Here is a 14,163-nt window from a genome sequence, read left to right as displayed (position 1 = left end):
GAATTACTGAACATATTTTGAAAGTTATAAAATTCTTTCGAAACAAGCACATACCAACCTCTCTTTACAAGGATATGGGGGGAACAAAATTGATTGTACCACTAGAGGTTCGTTGGAACACAATGAGTGCTGCAATTAAATCGTACCGTATGCAACGTGATCAAACAACAATAGGAATTTCTGTAGAAACATGGCATAAACTGGAGCAGGATTTGAAAGATCAGCCTACTACAATAACTACGCTACTTCAGAAAAGGAAGAATATGGCCTTTAAAAAAGCTACCTATATTAACCTAAGCAACACTAATTATTGAATTATAATAATGTAATATTAAAATCGTAAGTCAAAATCCCCAACCGATACGTTCTATGGTTTATTATTTAAGTAAGTAAAAGCGTCAAATTACTCCAAGTGCTCTCGCTAGCTTGGACGCAATCAGCTAAAATGAGTCAGACATGTCCCTCTTACAACATGAAAAAATGTACTTACGTTTTCATTTTTAAAATAGGATACTTATGGTATTTTCCGGCACATCTCTACTTCTAAGGAATTCTTCTAAATCAGTTTCTTCCTATGGGAAAATTACATTATTTGTGTCGAATGATAACGTATAATTTTGAAAATAATAAAAAAATTTTAGATCGAAACGTTCCTCTCTTCTTATATAAAATAGTAAGTATGATTAATTACGTTGCACTCCATATTTTTTATATGTAGTTATTTATATCTTGGATAAAAAAATAACTGGATTGCTAGCACAGTCAAATTAATGAAGCCAACATCTAGAGCGCCATCACAGAGCAGTCGTGCGTTTTGTGAAACGAAATTTGACACACGTCAATGTTACGAGATTTCATTTGGGTGTTTTATAGCGATTTTATAGGTGCGTTCGTTTATCCGTGCTGAACACTCTTTTTGTTCTAAACCGTTCGTTTATTGATGCACCTGAAAACTAGTTGACACTGTAGCGTTCTTTTATTACAAAACGGAGTAAATGGAGTTAACTCCATTCACTCCATCTCATGAGAGGGTGCAGATGGAAACAATCGGCGTGATCACGTGGACGGTGTTTATTTTAACCTAAAAAAATACGAGCCACGTTTGTCAGCCTTTTCATTTTTTCTATTACGATGAATATTACAACGCATTCACATGATGTTGTGTACGACGAACCAACAGGGGGTGTTATTACTAATGAAAATGGGGATGTACTCTTATCTCAAATAAGCGGTAAGAGTCCTGTGTGCATAATGCATTTCTTTTGTTAAAAATTATTGTATTAATTTAAGATGGGACCTTGATGTATGTGCCCGGTGAAGAGGTAGCTGAAATCTTTCAATTGACCTTTCAGCATGAGACAACTGAGGGCACAACTGTACCCCAAGATTGTATAGAAAACGAACAGGTAAGATTTCCGTAGAATAAACCAGCATACACTTTGCAGGCAAATGTTATTGTAATGACGAATATCTAAGTATTGTATATGAAATATTACCATTTTAGGATAATCCATCTCTTGGGGATTACGAAACTGATGAAACGGCATCGACAGATAAAATGAACTGGTCACGACAAAACACATTGTTATTAATTGATCAGATCAAAAACAGAATAGATGACTTTGATAGTACATTAAAAAAGATAGTGTGGGAAAAATTGCTACAGCACTATCAAAGGCGACCAAATTAACCATTACAGCCAAAGCTTGTGAAGGCAAGTGGAAAAGTCTCAAACGCACATACAAAACCGTTGTGGATCATAATAACAGCACAGGACGCAACCGAAAAACATGGGAGTATTTCGAAATAATTCACGATATTTTATATAAACGTCCCGAAGTTAACCCTATTGCTACGGCTAGTAGCAGTGCAGGCATAAAAACAAGCAACGGATCTCCTTCTACATCTTCACGATGTGGTGTCTATGATAGACCAACGACACAAGGAGAAACTTGCCAGACAAGACAAATTTTTGAATTTATTTGAACAATTAATCCAGAAATTGTAAGTTACGTTACTTAAGAATAGAATTTATTCATTTTGAACACTTATTAATAGAATATCGTTATTTTATCTTTTTATTATCTTATTATTTCTCGTTTATTACATAATAAAAACTATATTTAATTGTTAAGTATCATTGCCAATGAATTCATAATCTCCTGTCGTTTTGCTATTGCCAAGTTATTTCTAAATGCTATGTTGTGTATTTCAACATCATTCATTTCCCTTTCTTCTGCTATTTCTACAGTTATGTCTATCAATTGTCTAAATTCATCCTTGCATAGAATGCATAAGTTATGCAGGATTGTTGCTGCCATAATCAATAATACAATATATTCGAGCTTCACAGTTTCTATGTATTTCAGTCTTCTAAAGCGACCTTTAAGGAGAGCAAACGCGTTTTCAATTACAACTCTTGATTTACTTAACACAACATTAAAATGTTTTTGTTGCCTAGATAACCGACCGGTATCTTTAAAGGGAACCATTAAAACAGTTTGTAAAGGGTACGCTTTGTCCCCAAGTAAGTAAAACTCTCCTACATAGGCAGCACCTGTACTTATATTATTACACAAATCTGATCGCTTGAATAATGCTGCATCGTGTACAGATCCGGGATAGCCGGTGTAGACATCAGTAAATAACATATCTGCATTGCACACAGCTTGCAACAACACAGAATGATAGCCCTTTCGGTTTATGTATGACGTGTGATGGTCCTTTGGCGCATTAATCCTAATGTGGCAACCGTCAATGGCTCCAATTACTCCTAGAAGAATGGATTTAAATACCTAATGTACGGGATTTCTACTAACCTCTCATTCCAAAACGTTGCTGAAAACTGTTAGATGTAACTTGCAAAGAATTGGGTGATGGCCATGCAATCAGTCGATGTTGCAAGCTTAATTGTACAAGCATATTACAAATCTTGTAAAGTACCATCCAACAAGTGGATTTACTTATACCAAATCGATTGGCAACAGATCTGAAAGACGGTAGTTGTTAGAGAACAACCGGAAATTTAAAATCTTACTTGATACTTTCCATGTTTGCCAAATACCACACCACAACCATGCACCCTTTTTCAATGCTTATTTCGGGCCGGCCTGGACATACAACACGTTGTTGGTCATTCATAAGCATACCGTGAAGTTTTTGTAGTAGCACTTCGAAAACGTTGACATCCATACGGAAATGGCGTTGAAATTGCCGGCTGTTTATCGATGGTACAATCACTTCAGCAAATGAATATATTTTTGGCTCATTGTTGTGATCATCATCATCTGAATCACTGTCAAAGAATAACAAATTGGTACCCTCGTGGAGGACTACAGACAAAAGAATTTTTTTGTTGTGGTCCATTATTGCTATACTTTAAAGTTGAGTGAAGGAATCCGTATGCTTCAATCAAGTTAAATGCAAACTTGTAAATAATAAAGAATGTCGAGATTGAGGTTATGTTAGTGCAGCTCGGTCCCATCCCACACCGTTCGTTTATTTTTAGCGATCCATTTGCTTCATGTATCACGTGATCTTTGTGCTGCTCGATCTGTTCTACTCCGGGAACGAAAAAACGAACGCACCTTATGTAATTTTGTGTTAGTTAGTTGTGTAGTAGTTATATAATTAATTAAAAATGAGACGCTGAAGTTGTTTGGCAAAAAAATGTGATGAATGTGATGCAGTTTATAACCTTAAAAACAAGGACATTAAAACAGAAACGTTTTTCGTGTAAGTAAAGTCCTTCAATTTTCCCAAATACATCAAATGAAAATGTCGATAGTTTCTCCGACCAAGAACAAGTTGAAGAAATGACAGTAGATGAAAATGTACCTAAACACTTTTCCTGATCATCAAAATATGGACCTTAATCGTTGTGTAACACCCTCACCGTAATGTACTACACGTTATCTTGGAGATTGGTTAGACCTTAGACAAGGAAGGAATAGGTTAGACGCTGCAATAAACATGTACATTTGTTAAATAAAAGCTTATTCCACGATCTATTGATATCATTATTCAAAAATTATATCTAAGTACTTCAAATTTATTTATTATATAAATTAATTCATCAAGTATAAAGGTAAACAGTTATCGTATAAATATATTGTGTGGAGATACTTGTCCTTGCAAATTTCATAGTTAGCGCCTCAGATTTAGTTCTCATTTTAGTCATACCCAGTGATGGCGCTGCAGATGTTAGCTTCAATTTTTATATTAAATATTATACGACGCTAGCAGTCCAGCTTTAAGTATGATTCACGTTAGACCGGGCCGTGTCCCGGTCGGATCACGGCACCGTGCCCCGGTCGGGCTGGACAGAGCTGCATGTTGCATCTACAGTATACGTTCTGATGTGATGCCGTGACAGCTTCAATGGAATTTTCGCAACTTGAGTTGGTAGCTATTGCAGTTGCACTTGATGACGAAGTGTTGGAAACAGATCGAAAATCAAAAAGAAGGTGGGGTGTGCATCCAGCCTGGAGAAAACGAGAAACGGAAGGAGAATTTTCCACGCTGTACAAAGAATTAATAGATGATGAATGCAAATTTTTCGGTTATTTTAGAATGACAAAAGAATGTTTCGGTGTATTTCATGAAAAGTTGCAATTTGACCTATCTAGACAAGATTCAAGATTTCACAAGCCTATCTCAAGCATGGAACGATTGGCAGTCTGCCTCAGGTACGTAATTCTATATTTTTGAAAAACTATATACAATACATTAACCGTTTACGTCGTTATGTTCTGAATATTGTGAGAAGTACGTAGACATGCTATTAGCGTCAGCATCTGATGTTGAAGGGGTTGGTTCTGGAGGCGTTGATGTTGGGATGGGGGTGTATACTGGAGTCTGTGGCGTGGATGTTCCACTCGCCGAAGATACGTAAGAAGAGGGTTGCACAGACATCTGGTCCCATTCCACCTCTTGCACTACAACAAATATCCTTCCCTTAGCCAGATGCTGATAATATGGCGCAAATTGTTTTATTGTGGCTGATATACCACTAAGAAAGGCATCTATAGGGTGAATTTGCTGAGTGTCTTGTTGTTCTTTCTTCTTTAATATATATTCCATTAGGGTATTTGATGCAGATGGTTGGGATTGTGGAGTGCGATGATAAATATTGATGATGATGAATGAATTGTCCAGTGGTCTGGGTTTTTGATACAGGATTAGTAGATGCAGATGGTGCATGCCTAGGATTCGGTTGCGAAGTAACTGATTGTTCTTTGTTCTTGTACCTGCTGTTGATCTGTATCCACCGTTTCCGTTTCATTGTACTCAGTAGCTTGTGTAGAGTCTTCCGCTTCTGCTTCTTTGTTCTGATCTGATTCGATACTTTTTATCGTAGGTCGATCCTCAACGTAAGGTAATAAAAAATTCAAACTCTCTTCATACTTATATTTTTTTTATAACAGTGGCTGCTTGTCCACTTGTTGTTTTACGTTTGTTTAAATGTTTTTTGTATTGATCTCTTACGTTTGCCCATCTTTTTTTTACATACATCTTCTGTAATAGAAATATTTTTGTTATAAATTACATTATGTACACAGTGTGGGATTTAAGAGGAAATATAGGTAGGTATGCAATTGAGTGTTTTTCCACTTCATAAGCTAATGAACTAATTTTTCTGTGTATTTGCAGGTTCTTAGCAACTGGTGATTCGTTCAAAACTATTTCGTATAGTTTTCGATTGGGTCACTCAACTGTAAGCGAAATTGTACACAGCACGTGTCGATCTATCGTCAAGAGATTAATGAAATAATATATACCAGAACCAACTGAGGAAGGGTGGAAACATATTGCACAAGATTTCGAAAGACTGTGGGGTTTTCCGAATTGCATAGGCGCGTTAGATGGGAAACATTGTGTTATTGAGACTCCTGCAAATAGTGGTTCGATTTATTATAATTACAAACACACGTTCTCAATTGTGTTGTTAGCATTAGTCGATGCAAACTATAAATTTGTTGCAGTTGATGTTGGCTCTTATGGGCGAAATAGTGATGGAGGAATTTTTGCAAATTCTACTCTAGGAAGGCGCTTAGAAAATGGCACGCTTAATGTACCTACTGGCAAAAATTTACCTAATTCTGAAATTTTTGCACCGTATGTTATAGTTGGCGATGAGGCATTTCCTCTCAAACCGTATTTAATGAGGCCGTATCCAGGACATCAATCGACAGGAGATGATGATAAAACAAATTTCAATCTCAAGCTTTCACTAGCACGACGACTTGTCGAAAATGCGTTCGGCATTTTAACGCAAAGATTTCGAATTTATTGCAGAAGAATAAAACTGGCTCCGAAAAACGTGGATTATGTTATTTTATCTACTTGCATTATCCATAATTTTCTATGCGAACGAAAAGATTACACAGGACTTACCAAGAATATTGACATACAACATTTATCGCAACATGTATTGAATTCATTAAGCAATCAAGCCGGAAGACCTGCTAACGATGCACTTGCCGTAAGGGAAATTTTTAAAGAATATTTCGCAAACACATAATATGAAATACCGTAGAACCGGGTAACTTGGAACACTTTTCAAGTTCAAATTAATGTAACTTTTCAAGTAATTTTTTTTAATTTTTTTAACACCCACCGTCGTATGTATGGTATTAGAAACTAACGACATGAGTATTGACATATGACAAAAGGCGCCACATAACCCATTTTTTTTTAAAAAGAGGGTAGTGTTCCAAGTTACCCGCAAAACTGAAAACTTGGAACGCCCATTTATATTTATGTTTTTTACAAGTTAGAGTTATATAAGGTAACTTGGAACACTTTTAAAATTTTTTAAAATTTAACAAACATTTTAGAAGGCATTTATTATGGAAAAATGAGCTGATTACTAAGAAAATATTTTATTCTGATACATAGGTTAACGATATAACTAAATATTTACAGGTTGATTAAGGGAAACTTTAGATCCAACTTTATTTGCATTATGTAGATGCTCACAAATTTGTTTTTTGTTTACAATAGCCAAATCTTCTACAACTGGATATATGAACGTTGTTTTGGAAAGACGAAGGGGTCTAAGAAATGTGCATTCGTAGGTTTGAGTATCTTCAAATACGTTTAGAACCTCTCCAACGTAATTTCTATATTTATTCGATCTTCCTTCTAAAGGAAATTTAACTAAAACAAAATCCCCTTTTTTGACATTTAAAACATCAGTGGATGGGTTTTCAGTTATAAGATGGTCATCATCATCCGCATCTTCCAAGTCACTGAAATGTTGAAGGTCTTCCATACCTTCCGAACTATCACTGTCATGTAATGAAAAACTGCCTTCTTCATCGTCGTCGCTTTGTGCTGCCAAACTCTTTCCTGGTTCAGTTTGCAAACGTTTTTTCTTTTTTTCTGGCGGTTTTTCCTTGCCATATCGCATGGTAATCAACTGTTCCTTCAACGCTTCAGTTAAAGTTGATTCCCCGGCATTATCCATGATGTTGCTTTCAGGGAGTCTCTTGAGGACTTCATTTTTGTTTAAGGGATAGATCCCCGTGGCGCGAAAACCAGATTCAATAATAGTTTTAATTTTTTCCTGCAAAGAGTCTAAGGTTTCCTTCAATAAACCTGGAAATTGTGATTTGGGGATGCATCCTTTGTTTGATAGCTTCAATTTTAAAAGGTTTTTACAGATTCCGAAAACTGGAACCCACTCGTACAAAGTTTTCGGACAAATCAACTTCACGCGAGGATAAAAGTTTTATTTAAGTGTGGCAATACCGCAAATTCGATTCGGGTTACATTTCGCGGTATTTACATTCTAATAGCATACCCTAACATTAACCTTAATGTACGCGCGTATTTTTATTTGTTTACTTACCGTGGGATCAGAAGCTTGTCCAAAGTAGATTTTATTCGATGGTCTTAATTGTGAACTTTGGAGCTGTACAAAGTCCTGTAACAGTTTAATACGTGGCTATTTACTTAAATTCCGATTGACTGCTATCAAACGTCCCTTCTCTCACTATCTCACAACAACGACTGTGTGCCCACTGTTGACAGAATCTACTTACAAATTAACCACCAAGGAAGTTTTGTTCCCATGTTACCTCGTTCCAAGTTCCCGTTTTCTAACGTAACATTTTTGTAAGGTGAAACAATATGGCGCGGATGATGTTATTTGATCGAGTCAAAATAGTCTATTAGTGGTTACGTCATAATAGTACGCGAAATTCGAATTTCAGGACTTGGCTGTTTTACTGTCGTATTGACCCCTATCGCCCTACTCAATTAAGGATCTTTATGGGCTTATACTGACCTTATGCGAATTAAATAAGCACATCGGCCACCATATATCGAAACACTGACTACTTAAGTTTAAAAGAGAGCAATAAACGTTAAATGAAATCCATTAATTGTGTTATAATTAAAAATTAAAGATAAGTCTACCATATTTACACTTTACCGTTGGCAATATGGAATGATCATGACTTTGTTTTTGTGTTTACATTTTCCCACTTGCTAGACTTGGTCGTTTAGACGTTTACTTGCCTTTAAAGTGTGTTTTTGAATTTGTTTTAAGTAGTTTTCAATAGTCCTAGGTGTTTTTTTTATTATATGTTTACATTAGAAAATGTAAGCATAGTGAATACGGAATAAGATAGGTTATGACTGTTCCTTCCTGCCAATCGTAAAGTGTAAATATGGTATTTTTTTTATAAACATATTTTTAGTTTTTAATTAAAACGCAATTGATGGATTTTAATTAAAAATTATTGCTCTGTTTTAAAGTTAAGTAATCAGTCTTTCGATATAAGAGGGTCGATATGCTTATTTAATGCGCATAAGGTCAGTATAAGCCCGTAAAGAGCACCTATTTAAAAGTGATGCTTAATGTATGGGGCGATAGGGGTCAATATCTTCGACAGTAAAACAGCAAAGTCCTGCAATTTGAATTTCCCGCTCAAATTTGACGTCACACTAATAGAGTCTATAGAATATTGTAAGTTACCTTGTTTACGTGTCTAATATACATAAGTTTTTGCTTACCTGTTTGCTTCATTTCCACCGCTATTGTCCTCCAAATTGTCTGTTTGTGTTTATGGTCCAAATATTTTGGAAGAGTGTTATGTTGGTACCAATAGTCGAATGCGGCCCAATACATGTCACCGCAGCAAACGGCTTACCCGGATTGTTTTGGAGCGTATGTACTTAAAATATAATGTAATCCTAATACTATTTTATGTACAGTGTTTTAGTAACGTAATAAAATAAATTCAATATAAGGAACCCGTGCATTACTCGCATACACAACAAAATTGGCGACGAGGATGGGATGAGGTTAGGAAATCACGTGGGAAAATGGAATATACGCCGACACGCCCGAAGTCCTAACAATTCGCAGGAATTACACAAATCACTGGTCTTACACTGGTTGGATACCTAATTACATCTACAAATACGGAAAATTCACGCTGATATATCCTTAAATCGACTTAATTACGAGTTTACGTGCTTACATACGAAATGACGGAACACATACAACCCCTTCTGCAATCCATGACCGAGATTTTGACAAAAATTCAGGAAACGCAAGCTCAAATGGTTACCTTAGGCCGAACCAATTCGACTACAATTTCGGTGAAGGAAAACTTGCACCCTTATGACGAAAATTACGAGACGTTCGACTGCTATTTACAAAGGCTCGATAACCACCTACAACTTAAGAAGATCGATGATTCAACCGCCGAAAGAGATAAAATCTGCGTACAAATATTGATCAGCTGTCTTAGTCCGAAGATTTACCAGACACTTACAAAGCTTACGGCACCTGATCTACCAAATTCTAAAAGTTACAAGGAACTCATTAAAATGCTAAAAGAGCATTTAGCCCCACAAGCGAGCATTATAGCCGAACAGCACAAATTTTCATTACGTACACAACATGAGGGGGAAACAATTGCTAATTACGTGGCCGAATTGAAGGAAAATGACTACAAATTGCAACTTTAAATGTGAAAACTGTAGTAAATCGACTATCAATACGCATTTACGCACTCAATTCATACGGGGAATTCGCGATAGTGAGATACGAGAGAGATTACTGCAGCAGAAGTCAACAGCCACATTCGAGGAGATAGTACAGATCGCAAATTCGGTGGAAATTTCGAAGAAAGAAGCAAGTCAGATGCAGAGAACTGAGTTGGAGGTACATGCATTACGAAAAGGCCCCAATCCGAGTATAAAGTATACTCCTGGAACCCATACAATCTTTACACCCGGGATAAATTCTGGTAAGATTCAGGGATTATGGGGAAAATGTTTTCGATGTGGTAAAACCGACCACAAGGCTGATAAATGTTACGCAAAAAAATTTATCTGCAAAAAGTGTGGGAAAACAGGCCACTTACAGGCTGTTTGTCTCAAATCGATTGGTAAACCCCAGGACCATAAACAGATCGAGAATTCAGACTACAATTCTGATAACGATCAGGAACCATTTAACATTTACAAAATCGTTACGATAAATTCAATTAATACGAAGAAAATCATGTTACCAGTAAAATTAAATGGCTCAGACTGTCAAATGGAATTGGATACGGGGGCAGCTGTGTCCACAATTTCCGAAGCTAAATTCAAGACAATTTGCCCCAATGCAAAAATGAATCCTACGTCAGTAAAATTACGAACGTATTCGGGGGAGATATTACACCCAATTGGATCTTCTGAAATGAGAGTACAGTACGGAAATCAATCTACGCGCGCGAATATCTACATTCTACCTCGCGATGTTGATGATATATTTGGTCGTGACTGGTTAACTGCGATCAAAATCGACTGGAAGGATATTCGGAAAAATCGAAATGGCCGGTAACCAACCAGAACTTCAAGTTTTACTCGATGAATTCCAGGACGTCGTTACACCTAAATTGGGAAAAGTCCCTAATTACGAATACTCTATCAAGTTATCGGATCCTGATACACAGCCTATTTTTACGAAACCTCGTTTAGTTCCTTACGCACTAAAAGGCAAGGTCGAAGAAGAATTGGACCGATTGGAAAAATTGGAGATTACATTCCACTTGGGGTACGCCCATAGTTCCGATCGTGAAAAAGGACGGCACCATACGTATCTGCGCCGATTTTAAGGGAACTATAAACAAGGTAATTAAGACGGATCGCTATCCAATACCGAAAATTGAAGATATTTTCAACAAAATGAGAGGGGGAAAATACTTCTGTTGTCTTGATATACACCAAGCTTATTTACATATGTCAGTAGATGAGGAAACGTCCATGTTACAAGCAATCAGTACTCAAAAAGGAGTTTACAAGGTAAAACGCCTGATGTTTGGCGTAAAGACAGCTTCAAATGCGTGGCAAAGATTTATGGACCAAACTCTTCAAGATTTGGACGGAGTAGTCTGTTTTTTTGACGATATCGCAATACAGGGAGGAACACCCGAAGAGTTATTGACAAAATTGCGACAAGTTTTAGAGCGTTTACGCCAATTCGACTTGCATCTCAATGGAAGGAAGTGTCAATTTTTTAAATCAAGTATTTCATATTTAGGCCATAGAATCGACGGTGATGGTCTACACACAACTACCGAGAAGATTGAAGCTATTGCTAATAGTCCACGTCCGGGAAACGTTTCGCAGTTACGCACCTTTTTAGGGTTAGTCAATTACTACCAAAGATTTTTACCAAATCTGTCTTCAAAATTGCACCATTTACATCAGCTTTTGAGAAAAAAGGTTCCGTTCACGTGGAATAACAAGTGCGAGGGAGCCTTCAAATTGATCAAAACTGAAATTACGAGTACAAAAGTTTTAATGCCTTTCGACGAAAATTTACCTTTAATTTTGGCTACGGACGCTTCACCAACAGGGTTAGGAGCGGTTCTTTCACACATCTTACCCGATGGCACCGAGAGACCTATAGCTTTCGCTTCAAGATCTCTTAGTAACTCAGAGAAAAATTATAGTCAGATCGACCGCGAAGCAACTGCGATTTATTGGGGAATGAGGAAATTTTTCCATTATTGTTACTGTTATGTCTCTGAATTAATGATACGTATAATGCATAGTTGGCATCGCTCTAATTTTTCGAGATGTAATTATTTTATTACGAATTGAATAGAACGAAAAAGTAACAACTTGCAACTTATTTCATTAAACGTGAATATATAAAAATGGCGACGGAGATGGGATCAAAACTCGAGAACGTTTTGGACCGAATTTGTAATGTTTTACAAGATTTACATGAAACGCAAAGAAATTCCACGGGAACAGGAAATGCAATTCCAAAACGGAAGGTACATTTTCACTCCTACGATGAAACAAACGAAACGATGGAAAACTTTATCGATCGATTAGAAAACTATTTAGAAAGAAAAGAAATCGCAGAGGATAAGGAAAAGGTGGGAATGCTGCTTGAACTTATTCCGCCGTCAGTATTCCAAACGCTCACAAATTTGACAGTTCCGGAAAAGCCAAAGGCAAAAACCTACGACGTATTAATTAACTTGTTGAGGACACATTTGAGCCCGAAGCCGAACGTATTTGCACAGCAACATCGCTTCGCAGTGCGAATACAGAATGAGAGTCTATCATGAAGTTTATTGAAGAATTGAAACGCCTCTCCATCAATTGCTCTTTTACATGTAGGTACCGATTGTGGAAAATCGACCATCGAGACACATTTGCGGACACAATTTATTCGTGGATTACGTGACGACGATATTCGGCAGGAGTTGTTGCGTCTAAAAGAGGACACAAAGTTCGACGAAATTGTACGGGAGGCGACAGCGATTAACACATCAAAAATTGAAAGCAGAGAAATCCAGAGAAGCCAGCAAACCCATAGTGAGCCTGTTAATGCAGTGAAGGAGCAACGAAAATGGAAAGCGTACGGAGGCCGACAAAAAGTTAACCCGACATCGTCGACAGAAACTACAAGATTTGACTTCACGGGAAAATGTTACAGATGCGGCCACGAAGGACACCGTGCTTTTAGATGTTCCATGAAAGACAAAATTTGTGCGAAGTGTAAGAAGGTATGCCACATTGCCACCGTTTGTATGCAGGGGGGAAACATTAAAACAGTTCGACAAGTAACGCAATCCGAAGATAATGATGACATCGTTGAAGACGATCAATTTGAAATGTATACGATTGGAAATATTTTTCACATGCACGGCGTAAAAAGCGGAGGGAGTGGCAAGTTTATGGTGAACATCCAGGTGGAAGAGAACAATTGTGAATTTGAACTGGATACGGGGGCAGCAGTTTCGACGATGTCTTACCGAAATTTTTTGAAGGTGTGTCCTGGGCTCTCGATTTCCGACACATCTTCTCGATTGAGGACTTACTCTGGTGAGATAATTGAGCCACTGGGCACATGTAATATTACGATCAGTTTTGGAAACAAAGTAACCATTGGGCGCTTATTTATTGTGGGAGATGATGTTGACTCTATTTGCGGCCGACAGTGGATTAGGATCCTGGATCTTCATAAACGTCCGCTGAATGACTTAGAAATTCACGAGGTCACGGTCACGCAAGCAAATTCCGATGAATTGTTGAAGTCGGTTTTGAAGGAATTCGGCGATGTTTTCGATGATAAATTAGGTCGAATTCCAACGATGGAGAGCAATTTACAAATGCTAGAGAACACCGCGCCAAAATTTTGGAGAGCTCGATCAGTACCGTATGCCTTGAAAGATCGTGTGAACGCTGAAATTGATCGACTTGAGGCGATGGGCGTGATTGAAAAGGTTGTTCACAGTCAATGGGGAACACCTGTGGTTCCGATTGTAAAATCTGACGACTCCATTCGTTTGTGTGCGGATTAGAAGGTGACATTGAATCGATTTTTGAAGGATGACAAGTACCCCATTCCCAGGATCGAAGATATTTTTGCGAAAATGAGCGGGGGAAGATTTTTCTGTACACTTGATGTCAGTCGCGCATATCTACACATGCCTGTTGACGAACATAGCGCAATGTTGCAAGCCATAAGTACTGAAAAAGGGGTTTACAAGGTCAATAGATTAATGTTCGGAGTAAAGACTGCACCCAATATTTGGCAGCGCTTTATGGATCAACTACTGCACGAATTGGATGGGGTAGCCTGTTTCTTTGATGATATAATCGTGCAAGGATCAACGATCGAAGAAACTATGC

General features: G+C 37.4%; 1 protein-coding gene across 1 annotated transcript; it reads left to right on the top strand.

Moving 5' to 3' along the window:
* The first annotated feature begins 12,170 nt into the window (after positions 1–12,170).
* LOC116166435 (uncharacterized protein K02A2.6-like) lies at positions 12,171–13,832 on the top strand. Its single transcript, XM_031481416.1, has 2 exons — positions 12,171–12,582; positions 12,646–13,832. Exons 1-2 carry the CDS (start codon positions 12,171–12,173, stop codon positions 13,830–13,832), a joined length of 1,599 nt encoding a protein of 532 aa, XP_031337276.1.
* Positions 13,833–14,163: the final 331 nt, after the last annotated feature.

The sequence above is a fragment of the Photinus pyralis genome, unplaced genomic scaffold (genome assembly GCF_008802855.1).
Source record: "Photinus pyralis isolate 1611_PpyrPB1 unplaced genomic scaffold, Ppyr1.3 Ppyr1.4_LG1, whole genome shotgun sequence".
In the NCBI taxonomy this organism is placed as follows: domain Eukaryota; kingdom Metazoa; phylum Arthropoda; class Insecta; order Coleoptera; family Lampyridae; genus Photinus; species Photinus pyralis.
This window is presented reverse-complemented; position numbering and strand designations above follow the sequence as displayed.

What these genes read in the sequence shown, in the direction of transcription:
- LOC116166435 (XM_031481416.1), top strand. Translation starts at nt 12,171, where the DNA reads ATGGCGACGGAGATGGGATCAAAACTCGAGAACGTTTTGGACCGAATT. An exon ending in AGTGCGAATACAGAATGAGA is followed by an intron (nt 12,583 to 12,645) that starts GTCTATCATGAA and finishes TTTTACATGTAG; the next exon opens with GTACCGATTGTGGAAAATCG.